The sequence below is a fragment of the Meleagris gallopavo genome, chromosome 3, assembly GCF_905368555.1.
Source record: "Meleagris gallopavo chromosome 3, MGAL_WU_HG_1.1, whole genome shotgun sequence".
Lineage (NCBI taxonomy): Eukaryota > Metazoa > Chordata > Aves > Galliformes > Phasianidae > Meleagris > Meleagris gallopavo.
In genome coordinates this window covers 93,482,912-93,508,291 of record NC_139406.1, presented here as the reverse complement: position 1 = coordinate 93,508,291, position 25,380 = coordinate 93,482,912, and the positions used below count along the sequence as shown (strand labels likewise).

At 53.0% G+C, this 25,380-nt stretch overlaps 5 protein-coding genes across 8 annotated transcripts; all 5 read right to left on the bottom strand.

Annotated features, from left to right (window-relative positions):
* Positions 1-501: 501 nt before the first annotated feature.
* LOC146544826 (feather keratin 1-like) lies at positions 502-804 on the bottom strand. Its single transcript, XM_085221806.1, has one exon. The coding sequence runs from the start codon at positions 802-804 to the stop codon at positions 502-504; it is 303 nt and encodes a 100-aa protein (XP_085077932.1).
* Positions 805-5,691: 4,887 nt separating this feature from the next.
* LOC146544825 (feather keratin 1-like) lies at positions 5,692-10,064 on the bottom strand. 3 transcript variants are annotated; one of them, XM_085221799.1, is made up of 3 exons: positions 9,950-10,064; positions 9,455-9,742; positions 5,692-5,768 (listed from the first exon to the last, which is right to left on the bottom strand). In XM_085221799.1, exons 1-3 carry the CDS (start codon positions 10,062-10,064, stop codon positions 5,692-5,694), a joined length of 480 nt encoding a protein of 159 aa, XP_085077925.1. The 3 variants fall into 3 exon arrangements, with proteins under 3 accessions (XP_085077925.1, XP_085077927.1, XP_085077928.1); XM_085221801.1 differs by lacking the exon at positions 9,950-10,064 and having other exon boundaries at positions 5,692-5,772; positions 9,438-9,722; XM_085221802.1 differs by lacking the exon at positions 9,950-10,064 and having other exon boundaries at positions 5,692-5,755; positions 9,466-9,722.
* Positions 10,065-14,179: 4,115 nt separating this feature from the next.
* Positions 14,180-14,833, bottom strand: LOC146544824 (feather keratin 1-like). Its single transcript, XM_085221813.1, has 2 exons — positions 14,710-14,833; positions 14,180-14,502 (listed from the first exon to the last, which is right to left on the bottom strand). Exons 1-2 carry the CDS (start codon positions 14,822-14,824, stop codon positions 14,180-14,182), a joined length of 438 nt encoding a protein of 145 aa, XP_085077939.1. The 5' UTR covers positions 14,825-14,833.
* A 3,069-nt stretch (positions 14,834-17,902) lies between these two features.
* On the bottom strand, positions 17,903-18,558 carry LOC146544823 (feather keratin 1-like). Its single transcript, XM_085221814.1, has 2 exons — positions 18,489-18,558; positions 17,903-18,258 (listed from the first exon to the last, which is right to left on the bottom strand). Exons 1-2 carry the CDS (start codon positions 18,547-18,549, stop codon positions 17,903-17,905), a joined length of 417 nt encoding a protein of 138 aa, XP_085077940.1. The 5' UTR covers positions 18,550-18,558.
* Positions 18,559-22,290: 3,732 nt separating this feature from the next.
* On the bottom strand, positions 22,291-22,945 carry LOC104916597 (feather keratin 1-like). 2 transcript variants are annotated; one of them, XM_085221804.1, is made up of 2 exons: positions 22,842-22,945; positions 22,291-22,630 (listed from the first exon to the last, which is right to left on the bottom strand). In XM_085221804.1, the coding sequence occupies exons 1-2, from the start codon at positions 22,934-22,936 to the stop codon at positions 22,291-22,293; spliced, it is 435 nt and encodes a 144-aa protein (XP_085077930.1). In that variant the 5' UTR covers positions 22,937-22,945. The 2 variants fall into 2 exon arrangements, with proteins under 2 accessions (XP_085077930.1, XP_085077929.1); XM_085221803.1 differs by having other exon boundaries at positions 22,291-22,612; positions 22,821-22,936.
* Positions 22,946-25,380: the final 2,435 nt, after the last annotated feature.

Genomic DNA, 25,380 nt, shown 5'->3' with positions numbered 1-25,380 from the left:
ACCCTACTAAACTTGTGTGCTCTGGCTCTGTGTCAGCGGAACTAGGAAGAGAGCTGGGAGCACAAGTGAGGAGGAGGAACGTCAGTGTGGCATACGGCAGAACTTTTATTCAGTGAAAGGCAAGAAACATAAAGGAACACCAAGTGGAAGGTCCAGCTCAGCCCCTTGTTCCCAGCATGTAGGGTGAATCTTCCAGGAGCCATGAGATCTTCTTCCTTGCTGACAAGAGATCATCTAGGGAGTTCCTGGTGGGATTCGGCCTAGGACAAAGTCATTGCAGAGGGAGTTCTGGTAATAGCAGGCAGTGGGGTGGAAAGAACGCAGTGGGAGAATATAAGGAGATACAGCGTCCATTTATCCAGACAGGGTTATCAGGCCTCTTTCCCCGCTAGCTTGCTTGGTGTCTCAAGGAGAGCTTCTGAACCAATATTACACAAATGGCACAGAGATGTGATTCATACATGAGCTAATTCGCAGGGTGTTGGTTGTGGGCGCAGGCCCTTAGCAGGGGTAGCGGGCTCTGCCGCCGTTGAAGCAGCCCAGGCCTCCGAAGCCGAAGCCGCCGGAGGAGATGGCCACTCCCTGGGCGCTGAGGGCGCTGCCCACGGCAGCTGATGAGGAGGATCCGACGGCGGTGTTCTGGGGGAAGGAGCTGAGGATGGGTCCCGGCAGGGTGACCACCACGGTGGAGGGCTGGATGACGACCTGGGAGTCCTGGCACTGCCTGACACAGGGCTCGTTGCAGCTGTTAGCCAGCGGGGTGGGTCCCCCACTGCAGGGGCGGCAGAGGTCGTAGCAGGACATGGCTGTGGGGTGGAGGGTACCTGAAAGAAAGGGTGTTGGGTGATCAGAGGGTGTTGAGGGGGGAGAGGAGCAGTGGTGTGGGTATCCCAGGGAGTGGGTTGTCGCGATGTGGAGCTGTGGGCAGTGTGGCCGTGGGGAAGCAGGAAGGCTACTGATGCTGGGGGCAGAGGGGTTGTGGAGAGCTGGGCCAGGTGCGGTGGGAGAAGGAGGGCAGAAGGATGCAGGCTCACCTGGAGGTTTGCAGAGGAGAAGGAGTCAGGAGAGTGGTGTGAGGGAGTGAGACAAGGGCCGGCTTTTATGCAGCTGTGTGAGTGCCTGAGGGCTTGGAGAGAGCCTCTGCGCATGGCTGCATTGTGCAGTGAGCTGCTGTTGCATGCCAGAGCCTGGACTGTCATGAGGTGGGGAGTGTTTGCCTTCTCACTACACTCCCCTTTCATTTCCTTGTGTTGTGGATTTTCTCCTGTGACCCTGTCAGCAGTTTTTTAGTGAGAGTGAGTGTTTTGGTGGATTTATACAGAAAGCATGTCTCAGGATAGCTGGAAGATGCATCTAAAGCATTTGGAGAGGTGTAGTACAAGGAATGAGGTCAGGCACAGCACTTGTTTTGCATGGCTTCTGACTGCGTTTTGTGGTAGGGACCCCATTTCCTTGCACCCTAGCAAGGCCACTCTGGGCTTCTTGGGTGCTTTTGGCATGAGACTTTATTGCTTGCATCCTGTTTTCTGACTGACTGCCTTCATCCCAATTTTGTTTCCATGTGCTTTGCCCTTCTATTTCCCACTGGGTGTGCTGCACTGACATCTTGGTTCCCTTTGTGCTTTCAAGGCTTTATTTGGAATGGGGTTACTGCATCTTTAGTGTAGTTTCAGCTATCCATTGTCTGTCATTGGGATAGGAGCAGATTGAGGCTGAGGAGCGCTGTCGATGTGAGCAGGACGCAGACCTCTCAGGCCTGGTTGAGAGGTAGCAAGCCCTGAGCTGAAGGGGAGTGTGTTGGTGTGGAAGGCTGAAGCAGAGCTTGTGGGATCCTTGCTGAGTTGAGTGTCAGTGGCTGAAGTTATTATTTCTGTGTGTAGGCTTTGATAGTTACAAGAAGGATTTGGAGATTCCATAGAGAAATTAGAATCATGGGCTACATGACGGGCATGCAGTCATGAGCCTCTCCAGGCCATGAGGTCAAGGGCAGAGCTGAGGAGTGCAAGGCATGCCCTCGTTCAGCTGAGGTGAGTGCTTTGTGCCTTGCTGCTGAGGTGAGCAGTACTTCAATTTCTGAGGAAGATGGAGCCAAGTACAGAGAGGGGCGGTGCAACTGGATGTGGGGAAGTGTGTGCGGCCTGCTGGGTGTCACCCAGGAATGCAGAGGGAGCTGTGCAGAGTGGGTCCAGAGAAGGGCCACAAAGGAGATCAAAGGGCTGGAATGCATCTGCTGTGAAGAAATGCTGATGGAGTGGGACTTGTTCAGCCTGGAGAAGAGCTGGCTCCATGGAGACCTCACTGTAGCCATTCAGGAATTGAAGGAGCTTACAAGTAGGAGGAGAAGAACTTTTTACACAGTCTGCTTGCAGTAGGACATTTTAACAGAAAGAGGAGACATTTGGTGTAGATGTGAGGAAGAAAGTCTTCACTCAGATGGTTGTGAAACCCTGGAACATGCTGCCCATTCATCTTGTGGATTCTTCATCTCCGGTGGCATAGCAGGCCTGCCTGGACAGGGCCCTGGTCAGCACGCTCTTTGGGGCTGCATCAGCCCACAGAAGGGATGGTGGTTAAGTTCTCCTCCAAACCTCCACCGCTGTGTGATTGTGTGATTGTCTGATTTAAGCTGGTCTCCCATGGTGCGCTCATCTAGAAGCTGAACCAGCATGGGTGAGACAAGTGGAGAGCGAGGTGGACTGACAGCAGCTGGCTGAAGGCCTGGGCCCAGAGCCTTGTGATGGAGGGCACCAAGTGTAGTTGGAGGCAAGTTCCTGATGTTTCCCCCTAAGCGGAGTGTTAAGGATCTCTTGTCTGGGACGCAAGCTGATCTTCCATCCCGTGGAATTGTGCGTTATGTGGTCTGAGTTGTTTTTCCAGCAAGTCTGTCTTTCTGCATCCTTTTCTTGAGGACGTGCCCATTTTGCAGCGGCGGCACCTTTCAAGTGAGTGCGTTGGAAGCCAAAGGAGCGATGTTGCACCTTCGTGTCACGGCACGCGGAAGTAGTGGCCAGAGCACAGAAGATGAGCAGTGTTGACAGTGAGGTCATGGCTTGGCACTTGTGCGGTGTGGTTTGTGTGTGTGTTGTTAGAGGAGCTGGCAGTTCCAAAGAGCCGTGGAAGCCTGGTCTGGGCATTCGAGGTACCCTGCTCTGTAGACGATGGCACATTCTTTTATGAGAGCATCAACCATTTAGTTCAAGAAGCGAACCTAGTGGGTATAATGTCTATGAACTTGAGCAAAGATTTTCATGCTGTTTGACTCCGTATCCCTCTGGTGATAACGCCCAGCACATCTCTAGACAAATACACGATGTGTTGAGTGAACTGTTGGCCCCAAAGTCCAACTCCCATGCTTTTTTCCAATGTGGTTACATCAGGCAGGTGTCCAGTCGGCTGTGGGATTCTCCAGAGCTCCATTTCTGAGTCTGTTCTGTTCTATGTTGTACTGAGTGGTCTGGATGCGGGGCTCGGTTGCGCACCAAGCAAGAAGTTTGTGGATTGCAGTAAGTAGGGAGGAGCAGTTGACTCTGTCAGGAATAGGGAGGCCTTGGAGAGAACTGTTGAGAGACCAGCGGGCTGGGCCGTCACCAATGGCCTGAAGTTGAAGAACAGGACGTGCTGGATTCTGCACCTGATTCCAGAATGCCCTGGCCATTTGGGGATTTGGGTAGGAGAGAGTGAAAAGCAGCTCCAGCCCAAGAGGTCTTGAGGTTGTGGCTGATGGCCAGATGAATCTGAGTCAGCAGTGTGCCCTGGCAGCCAACAGGGCTGACTGTAGCCTGGGGTGCATTGAGCCCTGCACTGGAATTGAGACAGGGAAGGGCCTGTCCCACTCTGCTTTGTGCTGCTCCATCCTCACCTCAAACCTTGTGTTTAGCTTTGTCTTCAACAACACAAAAAGGATGTGAAACTATTGAGTAGTTTCCAAAGGAGGACTACAAAGAGTCCTGGTGTAGAGTCTGGAGGAATTCAGTTGCATGGTTTGTTCTATCAAGTGGAGACTGAGGGGAGGCCGAGGTGCTCTTAATAGTGGCTTAATGTAGAGGTCTGGTGGTCTGAGACGAGTGACACGGAGTCCTGAAGTGGTGAGTTCAGAGTTGTAGAGGCCAAGACTGGGAAGCGAATGAAAGGGAAGTGAACAGAAGGACGTTCAGTGTCTTCACTAAAAGCCTGGGTGCGGGGAGTGGACCTGACTGTGGACAGCCTGCTGTTCCTGCCTGGGCTTGAGCGGGGCCGCTGTAGTGAAATCAAGAAATCAAGACGATACTGATGAAGGAAAGATTCTGTGACCATATTTGTTGTAAATAGGAGAAAATCTTGCCTGGGAGGAAAAGGAATCAAGTGTGCACTGACTGAGAGATGTTGTATGAGAGAGCACAGGCAGAAGAGCCTCAAAGTGGCCAAGACTGCAATAGTGTAGGAGTATATATAACTTATAATGTGATGAAGGCCATCTGCTAGGCACCAAAGCTCTTGTGTGTGACAAGAGGAGATCTGGGGCCCTCTTGTAGCAGACATGACGGTTTGCAGTGCCGTGTCTTTGTAATGGGTGAAGTGGAAGGGACATTATGCGAAGGAATGAAGAAGAGGAATCTGAGGCTGACATGCATGAGATCTTTATTGAGGGAAACACAGGAAAAGGAAGGATCCACGTGGTGATCGCCAAGTGGAAAGAGCACAATTTGAAGTGCAAAGGCAGAAGGAAATTACTGCGCTCATGTTCCCAGGCAGCATGGTCTGAGGCTGTTCCCTGCTTGCTTGTTTTGTGCCATGAAAAGAGGAGCCATGGCTGGTGATCCCTTGGGCCATAGGTGACACAGAGACGTGAGGTCAGTGCGTGAGGCGCCTTGCAGGGTGCAGGTGGTTGGTGTGAGGGTGTGGGCGCAGGCCCTAAGCAGGGGTAGCGGGCTCTGCCGCCGTTGAAGCAGCCCAGGCCTCCGAAGCCGAAGCCGCCGGAGGAGATGGGTCGCGTGAAGGGACTGGAATCGATTATGGACAGGCTGCAATTCCTGACTGGGCTTGAGTAGGGCCATTGTACTATAGGAGGTAAAGAAAATACTGGTAAGAGAAATGATTCTGTGACCATGTTTGTTGTAATCATGAGAGAATCCTGCCTGGGAAGAGAAGAAATGGAGTGTGTGCTGAGCCAGAGAAGTTGTACGAGCGAGCATGGGCAGAAGGGCCTCAAAGTGGTCAAGAATTTATTAGTGTAGGCGTTGATAAGTTCTTATGTCATGAAGGCTATGTGCTAGCTACCAAAGCTCTTGTGAGTGACATGGTTGCAAGAGGAGGTCTCGGAGCCCACGGGTAGCAGACATGACGGTTTGCAGTGCCGTGTCTTTGTAGTGGGTGAAGTGGAAGGGACATTATGCGAAGGAATGGAGAGGAGGAATCTGAAGCTGGCATGCATGAGATCTTTATTGTGGAAAAGACACGGAAAGGAAGGATTCACTTGGTGATCGCCAAGTGGAAAGAGCACAATTTCAGCTGCAAAGACAGAAGGAATTTACTGCGCTCATGTTCCCAGGCAGCATGGTCTGAGGCTGTTCCCTGCTTGCTTGTTTTGTGCCATGAAAAGAGGAGCCATGGCTGGTGATCCCTTGGGCCATAGGTGACACAGAGACGTGAGGTCAGTGCGTGAGGCGCCTTGCAGGGTGCAGGTGGTTGGTGTGAGGGTGTGGGCGCAGGCCCTTAGCAGGGGTAGCGGGCTCTGCCGCCGTTGAAGCAGCCCAGGCCTCCGAAGCCGAAGCCGCCGGAGGAGATGGCCACTCCCTGGGCGCTGAGGGCGCTGCCCACGGCAGCTGATGAGGAGGATCCGACGGCGGTGTTCTGGGGGAAGGAGCTGAGGATGGGTCCCGGCAGGGTGACCACCACGGTGGAGGGCTGGATGACGACCTGGGAGTCCTGGCACTGCCTGACACAGGGCTCGTTGCAGCTGTTAGCCAGCGGGGTGGGTCCCCCACTGCAGGGGCGGCAGAGGTCGTAGCAGGACATGGCTGTGGGGTGGAGGGTACCTGAAAGAGAGGGTGTTGGGTGATCAGAGGGTGCTGAGTGGGGAGAGAAGCAGTGGTGTGGGTTTCCCAGGGAGCGGGTTGGCGTGATGTGGAGCTGTGGGCAGTGTGGCCGTGGGGAAGCAGGAAGGCTACTGATGCTGGGGGTTGATGGAGTGTGGAGAGCTGGGTCAGGTGGGGCAGGTGAAGGATGGCCGTGGAGGGGTGCAGGCTCACCTGGACGTTTGCAGAGGAGAAGGAGTCAGGAGAGTGGTGTGAGGGAGCGAGGCACAGGGCCGGCTTTTATGCTGCTGTGTGAGTGCCTGAGGGCTTGGAAAGAGCCTCTGCGCATGGCAGCACTGTGCAGCATGCAGCTCTTGCATCACATAGTGTTGCTAGTCATAGGATGTGTGTTCTTCTTCCAGCAGCTCTGCCTTTTTGCGTCCTTCTCTTGAGGACGTGTCCTTCTGACATCAGCGGCACCTTGCAAGTGAGAATGTTGGAGGCCAAAGGAGTGTTCTTGCATGTTCCAGTCAGGGCACGCGGAAGTAGTGGCCAAAGCTCAGAATGGGAGCAGTGTTGACAGTGAGGTCATTGCTTGGCATTTGTGCACTCTGCTTTGTGTCTTTGTTGTTAGAGGAGTTGCCAGTTCCAAATCTGCATGGAAGCCTGGCCTGGGCATTCTAGGTATCCCTGTTTTGAAATTATGGCACTTCCTTTTCTGAGATGAATTCCCGTGTCATTCTCCAAGGGAACCTAATAGGTGTAATTTCTGTGATCTTCATCAAAGGTATCCTCAGTGTTTTCCACCAAATTCTTCTGGAGAAAATCTCCAGCATAGATCTAGAAAAATACAGAAAACGTTGTGCAAACTGGTGGCTCCCAAGTCCAACTCAAAGGCTTTTATTAGCTTTGCTTAGATCAGGCACGTGACCAGTCTTGTGTCAGATTACCCAGAGCTCCATTTGTGGGCCTGTTCTCTTCCATGTGTTCTACTAAATGATCTGGCTGCAGGACTCAAATGCATACAAATGAAGAAGTTTTTGGATGATACTGACTAGGGATGAGCTGTTGACGCTCTCAGTATGAGGGAGGCCTTGGGAGAGCTCCTGAGAGACCAGAGGTCTGGGCCATCACCAATGGCATGAAGTTTAATGAGAGCAAGAGCTTGATTCTGCACCTGGAATGGAGATACCCGGGAGATCTCTGGGTATTTGGGGATGAGGGATTTAAGAGCAGCCCCACTGAAAGAGATCGGGAGGTGCTGCTTGATGGCAAGTTGATTCTGAGGCAGCAGTGTGCCCTGGCAGCCAAAACGGCTGACCGTACCCTGGGATGCATTGAGATGAGAAGTGCCAGTGGGAGAGGGTCGGGATGTCCCACTCTGCTCTGTGCTGGTGTGGCCTCACCTCAAGTACCGTGCTCATCTTCGGCTTCAGCGGTACAAGACAAGGGGAAAGAAGACCCTACAGAGCAGTGCTGGGTGGCAGGGCTGAGGCCAGTGGGATGAAGTTCAACAAGACCAAGTGCCGGGTCGTGCACTTTGGCCACAACACTCCCAGGCAACGCGACAGGCTTGGGGCAGAGCAGCTGGAAGACTGTATAGAGGAAACGGACCGGGGGGGATTGGTTGATGCTCGGCTGAACATGAGCCAGCAGTGTGCCCGTGTAACCAAGCAGGCATCCTGGCTTGTATCAGAAATAGTGTGGCCAGCGGGAGCAGGGAAGTGATCATCCCTCTGTACTCTGCCCTGGTGAGGCCGCAGCTCGAGTGCTGTGTTGAGATCTGGGCCGCTCACTGCAAGAAAGACATGGAGGCCCTGGAGCGTGTTCAGAGAAGGAGAATGAGTCAGGTAAGGGGTCTGGAGCACAAGTCTTATGGGGAGCGGCTGAGAGGGCTGAGATTGTTCAGCCTGGAGCAGAAGAGGCTCAGGGGTCACCCTGTGGCTTCCTACAATACCTGAAAGGAGGCTGTGGTCAGGTGGGGCTTGGTCTCTTCTCCCGTGTAGCTAGCGGTTGGTCTAGAGGGAATGGCCTCAAGTTGTGGCAGAGGAGATTCAGGTTGGGCGTTCGGAAGTACTTCTCTGAGAGTGATGAGGTGCTGGAACGGGCTGCCCAAGGAGGTGCTGGAGTCACTGAGCATGGAGGTGTTCAAGAAACATTTAGATGTTGTACTGCGGGACGTGGTTTAGTGGGAAATATTGGTGAAAGGTGCACGGTTTGTCTGAACGTCTTTTCCAACCTTGGTGATTCTGTGATTCTGAGCGCAAAGGAGCTGATGCGTTGCAGCCACAAATGCTGAGGGTCCTGTCTGATGTCCTCTTTGCACCGATGACAGTTATCCTAGAAAGGTCACGATAGTGAGGAGAGGATCCAGAAAACTCAAAGAGCTTCATCGCACTCGTGTCTTCAAGAAATGAAGGAGGAAGGTGTGAGGGTCCGCAGGCTGGTCAGCCCGACATTAGTCAGTGGGAAGGAGGTGAAGGACATCCTTCCAGAAAGTACTGCCGAGCACGGAATGGCTAAGATGTGATGGGATTAGAGAGCACGGATGTACAACTCCACCTCAGTTTATTTTTCACTGACGTGGCCAGCTTTGTGTATGAGGGGGTACAGGGACACTTGATGACTTTGCCTTTAGGAAACGCTACGAGGCTTCCTCCCGTGATGTGCTGGTAGACAAACTATGGGTGATCTGCTCAGGTAAATGAAAATGCTGAGGTAGTCTATAAAGTGGGTGAAGGCAGGGCTCTGGTGGTCTGAGGTGAGTAAAAGAGCATCCTGATGTGGTGAGTTCGTAGTAGTTTCGGCCAAGCCTGGGAAGTGAGGCCAGTGCTGTTCAGTATCGTCATTAAAAGCCTGGGTGATGGGACTGGACCAGATTGGTGACCGCCTGCTATTCCTGAGTGGGCTTGAGCAGTGCAATGGTCCTAGCTGACTTTGTTTGTACAAGTGTAGATAATACGTATGAGAGGAATGCCATCTGCTAGCCAGCAATGCTCTTGTAAGAGACACAGTACTGAGAGGAGGTCGTGGGGCCCGTTTGGACCCAACACGTTCATTTCTAGAGCCATATCTTTGTATTGGTTGAAGTGGTAAGAGCTTTAAGCAACGGAATGAAGAGGAGGAATCTGAGGCTGGCATGCACGAGAACTTTATTGAGGAAAAGACACGGAAAGGAAGGATCCACTTGGTGATGGCCAAGTGGAAAGAGCACAATTTCAGCTGCAAAGAAAGAAGAAAGTTACCGCGCTCATGTTCCCAGGCAGCACGGTCTGAGGCTGTTCCCTGCTTGCTTGTTCTATGCCATGAAAAGAGGAGTCATGGCTGGTGAGCCCTTGGGCCATAGGTGACACAGAGACGTGAGGTCAGTGCGTGATGCGCCTTGCAGGGTGCAGGTGGTTGGTGTGAGGGTGTGGGCGCAGGCCCTTAGCAGGGGTAGCGGGCTCTGCCGCCGTTGAAGCAGCCCAGGCCTCCGAAGCCGAAGCCGCCGGAGGAGATGGCCACTCCCTGGGCGTTGAGGGCGCTGCCCACGGCAGCTGATGAGGAGGATCCGACGGCGGTGTTCTGGGGGAAGGAGCTGAGGATGGGTCCCGGCAGGGTGACCAGCACGGCGGGAGGCTGGATGACGACCTGGGAGTCCTGGCACTGCCTGACACAGGGCTCGTTGCAGCTGTTAGCCAGCGGGGTGGGTCCCCCACTGCAGGGGCGGCAGAGGTCGTAGCAGGACATGGCTGTGGGGTGGAGGGTACCTGAAAGAAAGGGTGTTGGGTGAGTGGAGGGAGTTGATGGTATGGGAAGCAATGCTGTTCCGTTCCCAAGCGGCAGGGAGGTATGGTTTGGTGTTGTGGGGAGCATGACAGAAGAGGTGGAAAGGCTGCAGAGTTTGTGGTCAGAAGGGAATGTAGAGCAAAGCCAGGTGGGGTGGCCAAAGGAGGGCAGTGGGGGGTGCAGCTCACCTGGAAGAGCACAGAGCAGAAGGCGACAGGAGAGTGGTGTGAGGGAGCGAGGCACAGGGCCGGCTTTTATGCTGCTGTGTGAGTGCCTGAGGGCTTGGAGAGAGCCTCTGCGCATGGCTGCATTGTGCAGAACGCTGCTGTTGCATGCCCAACCCAGAGAAGTCATGAGGTGGGGTGTCATTGTCTTCCCACAACACTTCCTTTTCATTTCCTTGTGTTGTGGATTTGATCCTTTGACCCTGTCGGCATCTTTGGGTGTGACTGGAGTGTTGAGGAAGGCGCATCTCGCGGCAGGTGTTGGAAGGCTTGTCCAAAGCTCTGCAGGAGTGATGTGGTCTCCTCAGTGATGCCATCGTGTGCTACTCATGCAGTCGTGTTTGTGGCCACTTTGTGAGGTGCAGACCCCATTCCAGGCATCCTTAGAGGGCTGTTCTGTGATTCCCAGGTGCGTTTGGCTTGAGACGCTGCTAGTTGCACTGCGCTGCGCTCCCTGCCTGCCTTCGACTTAATTTGCTTTCCTTGAGCTTAGTCGTTGTCTTGTGCATTGGGTGTGTTGTGTCAACATGTTGGTTCCCCTTTTGCTTTGAAAACTGTGTTCTGGAGAAAGGAGGCAGCCTGTCTTGTGTTGTTCCAGCGTTGGGCCATGCAAGGTGGTTTTAGTATATTTAGAGAGAGGAGGGCAATTTGTGGAGTTGAGATTTTGGGGTCCTTTCCTGGACCTTTGTGTGTTAATGGGTGATGCAGCCATGAGCACTTCATGACATCTTCTGGAGAAGACGGAAGAAAGTAGAAAGAGGGGCTGTTCAACTGGATGTGCCTAGGTGTGTGAGGCCTGCTGGGTGTCACCCAGGAATGCAGAGGGAGCTGTGTGGAGTGGGTCCGGCGGAGTGCCACAAAGGAGATCAAATGGCTGGAGTCCATTTAGTGTGAAGAAAGGCTGATGGGGTTGGACTTGTTCAGCCTGGAGAAGAATTGGCTCCAGGGAGATGTGAGTGTGGCCTTGCAGTACTTGAAGGGAGCTTACAAGCAGGAGGGGCACCAACTTTTTACAGGGTCTGATACTGATAGAACATTTTAACGGGAAGAGGAGAAATTTAGTTTAGATGTAAGGAAGAAATTCTTGTCTCTGGTGCTGGTGAGGTCCTGGCACAGGCTACCCAGTCAACTTGTATGTTCTTCATTCCTGGGGACATTCACGCCCACGTTGCATGGGGCCCTGTTGGGAGGCAGTCGGCCCACAGAAGGGATAATGGTTAAGATCCCCTGCAACCTTCAACGTTCCATCTTTCTATAATTGTATGATTTGAGGCTGTCTCCCATCCCACGTTCATCCAGGAGCTGAGCCAATGTGGGTTAGACAAGTGGAGAGCGAGGTGGACTGAAAGCAGCTGGTGGAAGGAGTGTGCCCAGAGCCTTGTGATGGAGGGCACCAAGTGTAGTTGGAGGTAAGTTCCTCATGCTTACCAGTGGTCTGTTAAGGATCTCCTCTCAATGCTGCGTGCTACTCTTGTGTTCCGTAGTGTTGCTTGTCATCTGTTATGTGTTGTTCTTCCAGCAAGTTTGCCTTTTTGCGTCCTTGAGGACGTGTCCATTTGGCACTGGCAGCACGTTCCAAGTGAGAATACTGGAGGGCAGAGGAGGGATTTGGCATGTTTGTGTTTGAGTATGCGGAAGATTCTGTGTCCAAAGCACAGAACAGGAGTCAGCGAGGTCACGGCTCGGCACTTGTGCAATCTGGTTTGTGCCTTTGTTGTTAGAGGAGTTCCCAATTCCAAGCAGCCGTGGAAACCTGGTCTGGCCATTCAGGGTATCCCAGATCGGAGAAGTTGGCATTTGTTTTCATGAGCTGATTACCCATCTAGTTCAGCAAGGGATCCTAATAGACCTACATTCTAAGGACTTCTGCAAAGATTTTCATTGGTTTTTCTCCATATGCTTCTGGAGACAATGTCTAGCACATATATATAGGCAAAGACAGAAAGCGTTGAGTGAACCATTGCCTCACAAGTCCAACTCCACGGCTTTTTTCAAATGTGGTTGTGCACCAGAGGGCAGTGGGCATGGAACAGGCTTCCGAAGTCAGTGCAGAAGCACTATGGCTGCTGGATTTCAAGAAACATTGGGCAATGCCTTCAGATGTAGCATTTAATTTTTAAGGAGTGCATTGTGGAGGCATGAGTTGGACTCAGTTATCCTTGGGTTCCCTTCCAACATCCTTGGGTATTGTCTGATTCCACTGCATTTGTTCCCTCCCGGAGCTCGTTGCAGCTGGTTAGCAGCCTATAGCTCTTGTCTTCCCCAGTGGGTGTGCTGCGTGGCTGGCTGGATGCCTCTTGATGTTGGAAGGCTGTAGCTGGAGAAAGGAGGCTGCGTGTTTTGTGCCGTGCCTGTGTGGGGCCCTTTTTGGAGGTTTCCAAGCAGGCAGGAGAGGGCTGTTTGTGAGAGCAGGATGCTGTCCTGTCACAGCTGGTTCAGTGCTAGCAAGCTCTGTGGTGTCAGGAGTCCTGCCATGGTTGCCAAATGGTGGCACTGGCCACTGCATTATAATGCCATTTTCTGGGGCTCCCACATTCCCGGAATGGATTTTGGTGCAGATGCTTTGGTTTGCTAGATGGGGGTCTGCTGGGCTGGTTGGTGAGATGTGGGATGAGCGGTGAGGATGAGGAGAGGCAGAGTGTGAGTGGGTCTGTCAGGAAGTGCAGCCTGGTGCAACAGGGTGCTTGGGTTGAGTGTCAAGGAGCACGGCTATTTTCCTGCCCTGCGTTTGTTGTTCATCAAGAGGATTTGGCAGTTTCCTCGGGGAGCTCCGTGGGCGCAGTCTGTCCTGGGCTGCAGACCTGAGGTGGCAGTGATGAGATTTGCATCCCGAAGGCTAAATTCATTGGTTGTCCTGTCCCTGGTGAAGAGATTGTTTTCCAGATTGTCATAGAGGAAAAGAGTGCTTTGCTTTGAGGGAAACAGGGAGATTCTACGTAAGTCGAAGGACCTGTTTGGTTGCACCCATGAATTGGTAGTGTCTGATGTGTCGGCCATGCTGATATCAATTGTCTTAGAAAGATGACGGAAATGAGGAGCGAAGGTGTGAGGAAGCACAGGCTGGTTGGCCTGACGTTAGTCAGTGGGAAGGAGGTGAAGGAAATCCTCCCGGAAAGTACTGCCAAACACAGATTGGCTAAGAAATGGTGGGAATGGAGAGCCTGGATATACACCCCCAGCTGAGTTTCTTCAAGGCGGAAGCGACCATCTTTGATCCGGGGGAGGTGCAGTGCCAGTTGATGAGTTTGCCTTTAGGAAAGGCTTTGAGGCTTCCTCCCATGACATGCTGGTAGGCAAACTGTGAGCAGTCTGCTGAGGTAAGTTTGCACTGAGGTGTCCTTCAAAGTGTCTGAACGCAGGGGTCTGTTGGTCTGAGGCGAGTGGCCCGGAGTCCAGATGTGGTGAGTTCCTAGCTGTATAGGCCAAGAGTGGAAAGTGAAGCCAATGCTGTTTGGTATCTTCATTAAGAGCCTGCGTGAAGGGACTGGAATCGATTATGGACAGGCTGCAATTCCTGACTGGGCTTGAGTAGGGCCATTGTACTATAGGAGGTAAAGAAAATACTGGTAAGAGAAATGATTCTGTGACCATGTTTGTTGTAACCATGAGAGAATCCTGCCTGGGAAGAGAAGAAATGGAGTGTGTGCTGAGCCAGAGAAGTTGTACGAGCGAGCATGGGCAGAAGGGCCTCAAAGTGGCCAAGAATTTATTAGTGTAGGCGTTGATAAGTTCTTGTCACGAAGGCTATGTGCTAGCTACCAAAGCTCTTGTGAGTGACATGGTTGCAAGAGGAGGTCTCGGAGCCCACTGGTAGCAGACATGACGGTTTCTAATGCCGTGTCTTTGTAGTGGGTGAAGTGGAAGGGGCATCACGCGGAGGAATGGAGAGGAGGAATCTGAAGCTGGCATGCATGAGATCTTTATTGTGGAAAAGACACGGAAAGGAAGGATTCACTTGGTGATCGCCAAGTGGAAAGAGCACAATTTGAAGTGCAAAGGCAGAAGGAAGTTACTGCGCTCATGTTTCCAAGCAGCATGGTCTGAAGTTGTTCCATCCTTCTCTGTTTCATGCCATGAAAAGAGGAGCCATGGCTGGTGAGCCCTTGGGCCATAGGTGACACAGAGACGTGAGGTCAGTGCGTGAGGCGCCTTGCAGGGTGCAGGTGGTTGGTGTGAGGGTGTGGGCGCAGGCCCTTAGCAGGGGTAGCGGGCTCTGCCGCCGTTGAAGCAGCCCAGGCCTCCGAAGCCGAAGCCGCCGGAGGAGATGGCCACTCCCTGGGCGCTGAGGGCGCTGCCCACGGCAGCTGATGAGGAGGATCCGACGGCGGTGTTCTGGGGGAAGGAGCTGAGGATGGGTCCCGGCAGGGTGACCACCACGGTGGAGGGCTGGATGACGACCTGGGAGTCCTGGCACTGCCTGACACAGGGCTCGTTGCAGCTGTTAGCCAGCGGGGTGGGTCCCCCACTGCAGGGGCGGCAGAGGTCGTAGCAGGACATGGCTGTGGGGTGGAGGGTACCTGAAAGAGAGGGTGTTGGGTGAGTGGAGGGAGTTGATGGTATGGGAAGCAATGCTGTTCCGTTCCCAAGCGGCAGGGAGGTATGGTTTGGGGTTGTGGGGAGCATGACAGAAGAGGTGGAAAGGCTGCAGAGTTTGTGGTCAGAGGGGAATGGAGAGCAAAGCCAGGTGGGGGGGCCAAAGGAGGGCAGCGGGGGGTGCAGCTCACCTGGAAGAGCACAGAGCAGAAGACGACAGGAGAATGGTGTGAGGGAGCGAGGCACAGGGCTGGCTTTTATGCTGCTGTGTGAGTGCCTGAGGACTTGGAGAGAGCGTCTGCGCATGGCTGCATTGTGCAGCAGGTTTTGCCGCTTGCCAAAGCCTGGTCGTTGTGCAGCGAGCTGCTGTTGCATGCCAAAACTTGACCAGTCGTGTGGTAATGTGTTTTTGTCTTTCCGCAACGCTTCCTTTTCTTTTCCCCGTCTTGTGGTTGTGCTCCTTTGACCCTGCTGGCATGTTGAAGTGCGAATGGTATTTGAGTCAAAGCGTGCAGAAAGTGTGAGCTGTGTTTATCAGGAATGAGGTCACCGCGCGGCACTTGTGTGCGGTCATTTGTGGCCGTGTTGTGCAGGATGTGGGTCCCCCATCTCCTGGCGTCCTTGGAAGGCTGCCTCAGGCTTCCAAGCTTTGCCTGTTGCATTTGGTCCACTGGAATCACATTCCCTCCTTCCGCGCCTTTGTCCCACCTCACTACGCAGTCTGCAGCTCCTCTCTTTCCCTGGGAGTTCTGCATGGGCTGCTGCTGGCCCTGGTGTCTACAGAGGTGCGCCTGGAGAAACGAGGCTGCCTGCTGTGTGCCTGGGGCGGGCAGTCCCTGCAGGCAGAGGAGGGCTGTTTGCCAGAGCAGGATGCTGTCCCTGCGGGGCTGTGTCACAGTTGGCAAGACTGCTGGCGCTGGGAATTGTGCCGTGCTCCCAGAAAGGTGCCAGTGTCTTCTCTGTGTGCCACCCTTACCTGGGGTCATCAAGATGAAAGCCTGGGCCTTGGTCTGACAGAGTGCCATCCTCGCACCTGCCTGGTGGGATGTGGGAAAGGCACTGAGTGCTGGAGGGTGAGTGGTACCTTAAGAAATGGGAAATGTGTTGAGCCTTAGCATTAATTCTTTTTAATTGAGTGTCAAGGAGCGCTGCCATGTTTGTGCTCGGTGTGCTTGGAAAAGGATTTGGACGTGTCAGAATGGTGCCAAAGGCCTGCATGCTTCCTGGGGCTGCAGCAGGTAGGTCCTTGCGGTGATGTCTGATTACCATAGGGTGGATGGAAGACGAGTCATGCCTCTGCTCAGCCAAGGTGACTTGATGCAGGCTGTCCCACAGGAGCTTGTTGCTGGGTCAGATGAGTAAGATGTGCATCTGGGTGTGAGGAATTCTATAGGACCTAATGAGTTTCTCCCACAAATGCTGATGTTTTGTAAGGCCCTTTTCAGTTGACCCTGTGAAAGCGCATGATGGAAGTGCTTTGTGAGGAATGTTAGAGACTCTTCCCACTCCTGTGTTCAAGAAATGAAGAAGGAAGCTGTGAGAAACGTCAGGCTGGTGGACCTGATGTCAGTCAGTGGGGAGGAGGTGAAGGAAATCCTCGCAGAAAGCAGTGGATTTACAAAGCCACCTCAGCTTCCTCTGCACTGGAGTGATCTTCCTGGTGGATGATGGGGAGCCATGGCAGTTGATTGCCTTGCCTTTGGTAAAGGCATTGAGGCTTCCTCCCACGACACGATCCCAGAGAATCTGTCAAAGTGGACGCTGGGGTGGGCTTGAAAGTGGCTGAATGCAGCAGTCCGGCGAAGTGTTCCGGTTGTGTCAAGACTCGGTAGTAAGGCCGGCACTGTTCATCATCTGCATTAAAAAGCTGGGTGATGGTAGTGATCTGAGTGAGTTTGCAAATGGTAGAGGATGGGAAGGAGCAGCAGATGCCCCAGGTGAATAGTCCACCTTTGTGAAGGACGTGGAGAGGCTGGGTTATGTGTATTACTTCGGGGACATCCTGCGGTAGCAGAAGGGGCAAAGTGAAGTCCTGCCGATGGGAAGCAGTAACGGGTAGCAATAGAAATGAGAGGGTGGCAGCCAGCTTTGCTGAGGAGCAACTGGTGTTGCTGTTGGCAAGCAGGGGGATGGTGAGGCAGCAATGCAGCCCTGTGACAAAAGAGTTCCCCGTTCTCCAGAAGAGCCTTTGGAAGAGCATCGCTCGCGTGCCGGAGGATGTACTCTTTTATTTCTGTTCAGTGCCGGTGGTTCGTGTTTACGTTTCCCAGGAGGAAGACAGACGTGGATCAGGTGGAGCAATTCCGGTGCAGTGGTTCTCCAGTGCTGATGGGCCTGGAGCCTCCTTACGATGTGGAGAAGCTGAGAGAGCAGGCAGTTTTGAGCCGGGACACAAGGATGCTCTCTGTCCATCTTATCCTTGCGTATAAATCCCAGATGTTAGGCAGGGATGAAAAGAGAGCCAGCCGTTTTGCATTACTGTCTGCTGCCAGAAGAAAGGGTGGTGGACAGCACTGAATTTGAACCTTCCTTGGAAGGGAGAAAAAGCTTTTTCCAGTGAGAGGGGGACAAGCAGTGGGACAGGTTACCCAGCAGAGTAATTTGTGTAGTCCCTGTTCTTTGAGGTACTGAAAGTCTGACTGGACATGTTCCTTGTCTGACTGTTCCTGAGTGTGCTTGAGCAGGACAGCAGGAGTGCATGGTCACTACCAATTCTTTAACAGGTAAAGGATTCAGTGACTGTGTTTTTTTTGCCTCCGTGGGAGAATGCTGCTGGGGTGTGCTGCCACGGAAAGGTTGTTTCAGAGGACATGGGCAGAAGGGCGTTGGTGTGCCCAAGACTTTGTGTGGTCAAGCATAGATGTTGTGTGATGTGCTGGAAGCCCAGTCGATGCCCCAGCTGTTCTTGTTGGTACCATTCTTGTCAGGGGAGGTCATGGGGCCCCTTTGGTCCCATCGTAATGGCCCCTTGAGCTGTGTCTTTGGAGTGGGAGAAGTGTGAAGAGCATTTGCTGAAGAAATGATGAAGAGAATTCTGAGGCTGGTGTGCAAGAGAACTTTATTGAGGAAAATACATGAAAAGGAAGGAGCACCAAGAGAAAAAGCCATGGCCGTAATTGCATATAGCAAGGCCATCTGCTTCGTTCCAGGAAGAGAAAAGGCTTCAGAGAAGAACGCTCAAGTTATGAGATATTTCAGAGACCCTTTTTGCAAGCAGTGTGGTCTGGTCCCCTTCCCTGCTTGCTTCTTTGTTATCATGGCTGAAGAGCCCTGGTTGAAGAGCTGCTGATCTCATGTGCTGCCAGTGACACAGAGGTGCCTCCTGAGTGCGTGAGGCGCCTTGCAGGGTGCAGGTGGTTGGTGTGAGGGTGTGGGCGCAGGCCCTTAGCAGGGGTAGCGGGCTCTGCCGCCGTTGAAGCAGCCCAGGCCTCCGAAGCCGAAGCCGCCGGAGGAGATGGCCACTCCCTGGGCGTTGAGGGCGCTGCCCACGGCAGCGGATGAGGAGGATCCGACGGCGGTGTTCTGGGGGAAGGAGCTGAGGATGGGTCCCGGCAGGGTGACCACCACGGTGGAGGGCTGGATGACGACCTGGGAGTCCTGGCACTGCCTGACACAGGGCTCGTTGCAGCTGTTAGCCAGCGGGGTGGGTCCCCCACTGCAGGGGCGGCAGAGGTCGTAGCAGGACATGGCTGTGGGGTGGAGGGTCTCTGGAAGAAAGGGTGTTGTGTGAGTAGATGGTGCTGAGTGGGTAGGGAAGCAGTGGTGTCGGTATCCCAGGGAGTGGATTGTCGCGATGTGGAGTTGTGGGCAGTGTGGCCCTGGAGAAGAGGGAAGGCTACTGATGCTGGGGGCAGAGGGGATGTGGAGAGCTGAGCCAGGTGTGGTGGGACAAGGAGGGCAGGAAGATGCAGGCTCACCTGGAGGTTTGCAGAGGAGAAGGGATCAGGAGAGTGGTGTGAGGGAGCGAGACAAGGGCCGGCTTTTATGCTGCTGTGTGAGTGCCTGAGGGCTTGGAGAGAGCCTCTGCGCATGGCTGCATTGTGCAGTGAGCTGCTGTTGCATGCCCAACCCTGGAATGTCATGAGGTGGGGAGTGTTTGCCTTCCCACTACATTCCCCTTTCATTTCCTTGTGTTGTGGATATTATCCTGTGACCCTGTCAGCAGTTCTTTAGTGAGAGTGAGTGTTTTGGTGGATTTATACTGAAAGCATGTCTCAGGATAGCTGGAAGATGCATCTTAAGCATTTGGAGAGGTGTAGTACAAGGACTGAGGTCAGGCGCAACGCTTGTTTTCTCTGGTTTATAGCTGCGTTTTCTGGTGGAGACCCCATTTCCTTGCACTCTAGCAAGGCCACTCTGGGCTTCTTGGGTGTTTTTGGCATGAGATTTGATTGTTTGCATCCTATTTTGTGTATGACTGCCTTCATCCCAAGTTTTTTTCCATGTGCTTTGCCCTTCTGGTTCCCAATGGGTGTGCTGCAATGACATCATGGTTCGCTTTGTGCTTTGAAGGCTTTATTTGGAATGGGGTTACTGCATCTTTAGGGTAGTTTCCGCTTTCCATTGTCTGTCATTGGGATAGGAGAAGATTGAGGCTGAGGAGCGCTGTCTGTGTGAGCAGGACGCAGACCTCTTAGGCCTGGTTGAGAGGTAGCAAGCCCTGAGCTGAGGGGTAGTGTGTTGGTGAGGAAGGCTGTAGCAAAGCCTGTGGGATCCTTGTTGAGCTGAGTTCCAGTGGCTGAAGCTACCATTTCTCTACTGAGGCTTTGATAGTTACAAGAAGGATTTGATGATTCCATAGAGAATTTAGAATCATGGGCTACATGGTGGGCATGCAGTCTTGAGCCTCTCCAGGCCATGAGGTGAAGGGCACAGATGAGGAGTGCAATGCATGCCCTCGATGAGCTGAGGTGAGTGCTTTGTGCCTTGCTGCTGAGGTGAGCAGTACTTCAATTTCTGAGGAAGATGGAGCCAAGTACAGAGAGGGGCGGTGCAACTGGATGTGGCAAAGTGTGTGAGGCCTGCTGGGTGTCACCCAGGAATGCAGAGGGAGCTGTGCAGAGTGGGTCCAGAGAAGGGCCACAAAGGAGATCAAAGGGCTGGAATGCATCTGCTGTGAAGAAATGCTGATGGAGTTGGACTTGTTCAGCCTGGAGAAGAGCTGGCTCCATGGAGACCTCACTGTAGCCGTTTAGGAATTGAAGGGAGCTTACAAGTAGGAGGAGAAGAACTTTTTACACAGTCTGCTTGCAGTAGGACATTTTAACAGAAAGAGGAGACATTTGGTGTAGATGTGTGGAAGAAATTCTTCACTCAGATGGTTGTGAAACCCTGGAACATGCTGCCCATTCATCTTGTGGATTCTTCATCTTCGGTGGCATAGCAGGCCTGCCTGGACAGGGCCCTGCTCAGCACGCTCTTTGGGGCTGCATCAGCCCACAGAAGGGATGGTGGTTAAGTTCTCCTCCAAACCTCCACCACTGTGTGATTGTGTGATTGTCTGATTTAAGCTGGTCTCCCATGGTGCGCTCATCTAGAAGCTGAACCAGCATGGGTGAGACAAGTGGAGAGCGAGGTGGACTGACAGCAGCTGGCTGAAGGCCTGGGCCCAGAGCCTTGTGATGGAGGGCACCAAGTGTAGTTGGAGGCAAGTTCCTGATGTTTCCCCCTAAGCGGAGTGTTAAGGATCTCTTGTCTGGGATGCAAGCTGATCTTCCATCCCGTGGAATTGTGCGTTATGTGGTCTGAGTTGTTTTTCCAGCAAGTCTGTCTTTCTGCATCCTTTTCTTGAGGACGTGCCCATTTTGCAGCGGCGGCACCTTTCAAGTGAGTGCATTGGAAGCCAAAGGAGCGATGTTGCACCTTCGTGTCACGGCACGCGGAAGTAGTGGCCAGAGCACAGAAGATGAGCAGTGTTGACAGTGAGGTCATGGCTTGGCACTTGTGCGGTGTGGTTTGTGTGTGTGTTGTTAGAGGAGCTGGCAGTTCCAAAGAGCCGTGGAAGCCTGGTCTGGGCATTCTAGGTACCCTGCTCTGCAGATGATGGCACATTCTTTTATGAGAGCATCAACCATTTAGTTCAAGAAGCGAACCTAGTGGGTATAATGTCTATGAACTTGAGCAAAGATTTTCATGCTGTTTGACTCCATATCCCTCTGGTGATAACGCCCAGCACATCTCTAGACAAATACACGATGTGTTGAGTGAACTGTTGGCCCCAAAGTCCAACTCCCATGCTTTTTTTCAATGTGGTTACATCAGGCAGGTGTCCAGTCGGCTCTGGGATTCTCCAGAGCTCCATTTCTGAGTCTGTTCTGTTCTATGTTGTACTGAGTGGTCTGGATGCGGGGCTCTGTTGCACACCAAGTAAGAAGTTTGTGGATTGCAGTAAGTAGGGAGGAGCAGTTGACTCTGTCAGGAATAGGGAGGCCTTGGAGAGAACTGTTGAGAGACCAGCGGGCTGGGCCGTCACCAATGGCCTGAAGTTGAAGAAGAGGACGTGCTGGATTCTGCACCTGACTCCAGAATGCCCTGGCCATTTGAGGATTTGGGTAGGAGAGAGTGAAAAGCAGCTCCAGCCCAAGCGGTCTTGAGGTTGTGGCTGATGGCCAGATGAATCTGAGTCAGCAGTGTGCCCTGGCAGCCAACAGGGCTGATTGTAGCCTGGGGTGCATTGAGCCCTGCACTGGAATTGAAACAGGGAAGGGCCTGTCCCACTCTGCTTTGTGCTGCTCCATCCTCACCTCAAACCTTGTGTTTAGCTTTGTCTTCAACAACACAAAAAGGATGTGAAACTATTGAGTAGTTTCCAAAGGAGGACTACAAAGATGGTGTAGAGTCTGGAGGAACTCAGGTTGCATGGTTTGTTCTATCAAGTGGAGACTGAGGGGAGGCCGAGGTGCTCTTAATAGTGGCTTAATGTAGAGGTCTGGTGGTCTGAGTCGAGTGACACGGAGTCCTGAAGTGGTGAGTTCAGAGTTGTAGAGGCCAGGACTGGGAAGCGAATGAAAGGGAAGTGAACAGAAGGACGTTGAGTGTCTTCACTAAAAGCCTGGGCGCGGGGAGTGGACCTGACTGTGGACAGCCTGCCGTTCCTGCCTGGGCTTGAGCGGGGCCGCTGTAGTGAAATCAAGAAATCAAGACGATACTGATGAAGGAAAGATTCTGTGACCATATTTGTTGTAAATAGGAGAAAATCTTGCCTGGGAGAAAAAGGAATCAAGTGTGCACTGACCGAGAGATGTTGTATGAGAGAGCAGAGGCAGAAGAGCCCTCAAAGGGCCAAGACTGCATCAGTGTAGGAGTATATATAACTTATAATGTGATGAAGGCCATCTGCTAGGCACCAAAGCTCTTGTGTGTGACAAGAGGAGGTCTGGGGCCCTCTTGTAGCTGACATGATGGATTCTAGAGCCACGTCTTTGTAGTGGATGAAGTGGAAGGGACATTATGCGAAGGAATGAAGACGAGGAATCTGAAGCTGGCATGCATGAGATCTTTATTGAGGAAAAGACACGGAAAGGAAGGATCCACTTGGTGATCGCCAAGTGGAAAGAGCACAATTTGAAGTGCAAAGACAGAAGAAAGATACTGCGCTCATGTTTCCAAGCAGCATGGTCTGAAGTTGTTCCATCCTTCTCTGTTTCATTCCATGGAAAGAGGAGCCATGGCTGGTGAACCCTTGGGCCATAGGTGACACAGAGACGTGAGGTCAGTGCGTGAGGCGCCTTGCAGGGTGCAGGTGGTTGGTGTGAGGGTGTGGGCGCAGGCCCTTAGCAGGGGTAGCGGGCTCTGCCGCCGTTGAAGCAGCCCAGGCCTCCGAAGCCGAAGCCGCCGGAGGAGATGGCCACTCCCTGGGCGCTGAGGGCGCTGCCCACGGCAGCTGATGAGGAGGATCCGACGGCGGTGTTCTGGGGGAAGGAGCTGAGGATGGGTCCCGGCAGGGTGACCACCACGGTGGAGGGCTGGATGACGACCTGGGAGTCCTGGCACTGCCTGACACAGGGCTCGTTGCAGCTGTTAGCCAGCGGGGTGGGTCCCCCACTGCAGGGGCGGCAGAGGTCGTAGCAGGACATGGCTGTGGGGTGGAGGGTCTGAGGAAGAGAGGGTGTTGGGTGAGTGGAGGGAGTTGATGGGTATGGGAAGCAATGCTGTTCCGTTCCCAAGCGGCAGGGAGGTATGGTTTGGGGTTATGGGGAGCATGACAGAAGAGGTGGAAAGGCTGCAGAGTTTGTGGTCAGAGGGGAATGGAGAGCAAAGCCAGGTGGGGTGGCCAAAGAAGGTCTGTGGGGGCTGCAGCTCACCTGGAAGAGCACAGAGCAGAAGGCGACAGGAGAGTGGTGTGAGGGAGCGAGGCACAGGGCCGGCTTTTATGCTGCTGTGTGAGTGCCTGAGGGCCTGGAGAGAGCCTCTGCGCATGGCAGCACTGTGCAGAACGCTGCTGTTGCATGCCCAACCCTGAGAAGTCATGAGGTGGGGTGTCATTGTCTTCCCACAACACTTCCTTTTCATTTCCTTGTGTTGTGGATTTGATCCTTTGGCCCTGTCAGCATCTTTGAGTGTGACTGGAGTGTTGAGGAAGGCGCATCTCGTGGCAGGTGTTGGAAGGCTTGTCCAAAGCTCTGCAGGAGTGATGTGGTCTCCTCAGTGATGCCATCGTGTGCTAGTCATGCAGTCGTGTTTGTGGCCAGAAATTTAATTATCTAAACTAAGGATGTAAGGAAGAAATTCTTGTCTCTGGTGCTGGTGAGGTCCTGGCACAGGCTACCCAGTCAACTTGTATGTTCTTCATTCCTGGGGGCATTCATGCCCAGGTTCCTCATGCTTACCAGTGGACTGTTAAGGATCTCCTCTCAATGCTGCATGCTACTCTTGTTTCACGTAGTGTTGCTTGTCATCTGTTATGTGTTGTTCTTCCAGCAATTCTGCCTTTTTGCGTCCTTGAGGACGTGTCCATTTGGCACTGGCGGCATGTTCCAGGTGCGAATACTGGAGGGCAGAGGAGGGATTTGGCATGTTTGTGTTTGAGTATGCGGAAGATTCTGTGTCAAAAGCACAGAACAGGAGTCAGCGAGGTCACGGCTCGGCACTTGTGCAATCTGGTTTGTGCCTTTGTTGTTAGAGGAGTTCCCAATTCCAAGCAGCCGTGGAAACCTGGTCTGGCCATTCAGGGTATCCCAGATCGGAGAAGTTGGCATTTGTTTTCATGAGCTGATTACCCATCTAGTTCAGCAAGGGATCCTAATAGGCCTACTTTCTAAGGACTTCTGCAAAGATTTTCATTGGTTTTTCTCCATATGCTTCTGGAGACAATGTCTAGCACATATATATAGGCAAAGACAGAAAGCGTTGAGTGAACCGTTGCGTCACAAGTCCAACTCCACGGCTTTTTTCAAATGTGGTTGTGCACCAGAGGGCAGTGGCATGGAACAGGCTTCCGAAGTCAGTGCAGAAGCACTATGGCTGCTGGATTTCAAGAAACATTGGGCAATGCCTTCAGATGTAGCATTTAATTTTTAAGGAGTGCGTTGTTGAAGCATGAGTTGGACTCAGTTATCCCTGGGGGTCCCTTCCAACATCCTTGGGTACTGTCTGATCCCACTGCATTTGTTCCCTCCCTGAGCTCGTTGCAGCTGGTTAGCAGCCTTTAGCTCTTGTCTTCCCCAGTGGGTGTGCTGCGTGGCTGGCTGGATGCCCCTTGATGTTGGAAGGCTGTAGCTGGAGAAAGGAGGCTGCGTGTTTTGTGCCGTGCCTGTGTGGGGCCCTTTTTGGAGGTTTCCAAGCAGGCAGGAGAGGGCTGTTTGTGAGAGCAGGATGCTGTGCTGTCACAGCTGGTTCAGTGCTAGCAAGCTCTGTGGTGTTCAGGAGTCCTGCCATGGTTGCCAAATGGTGGCACTGGCCACTGCATTATAATGCCATTTTCTGGGGCTCCCACATTCCCGGAATGGATTTTGGTGCAGATGCTTTGGTTTGCTAGATGGGAGTCTGCTGGGCTGGTTGGTGAGATGTGGGATGAGCGGTGAGGATGAGGAGAGGCAGAGTGTGAGTGGGTCTGTCAGGAAGTGCAGCCTGGTGCAACAGGGTGCTTGGGTTGAGTGTCAAGGAGCACGGCTATTTTCCTGCCCTGTGTTTGTTGTTCATCAAGAGGATTTGGCAGTTTCCTCGGGGAGCTCCGTGGGCGCAGTCTGTCCTGGGCTGCAGACCTGAGGTGGCAGTGATGAGATTTGCATCCCGAAGGCTAAATTCATTGGTTGTCCTGTCCCTGGTGAAGAGATTGTTTTCCAGATTGTCATAGAGGAAAAGAGTGCTTTGCTTTGAGGGAAACAGGGAGATTCTACGTAAGTCGAAGGACCTGTTTGGTTGCACCCATGAATTGGTAGTGTCTGATGTGTCGGCCATGCTGATATCAATTGTCTTAGAAAGATGACGGAAATGAGGAGCGAAGGTGTGAGGAAGCACAGGCTGGTTGGCCTGACGTTAGTCAGTGGGAAGGAGGTGAAGGAAATCCTCCCGGAAAGTACTGCCAAACACAGATTGGCTAAGAAATGGTGGGAATGGAGAGCCTGGATATACACCCCCAGCTGAGTTTCTTCAAGGCGGAAGCGACCATCTTTGATCCGGGGGAGGTGCAGTGCCAGTTGATGAGTTTGCCTTTAGGAAAGGCTTTGAGGCTTCCTCCCATGACATGCTGGTAGGCAAACTGTGAGCAGTCTGCTGAGGTAAGTTTGCACTGAGGTGTCCTTCAAAGTGTCTGAACGCAGGGGTCTGTTGGTCTGAGGCGAGTGGCCCGGAGTCCAGATGTGGTGAGTTCCTAGCTGTATAGGCCAAGAGTGGAAAGTGAAGCCAATGCTGTTTGGTATCTT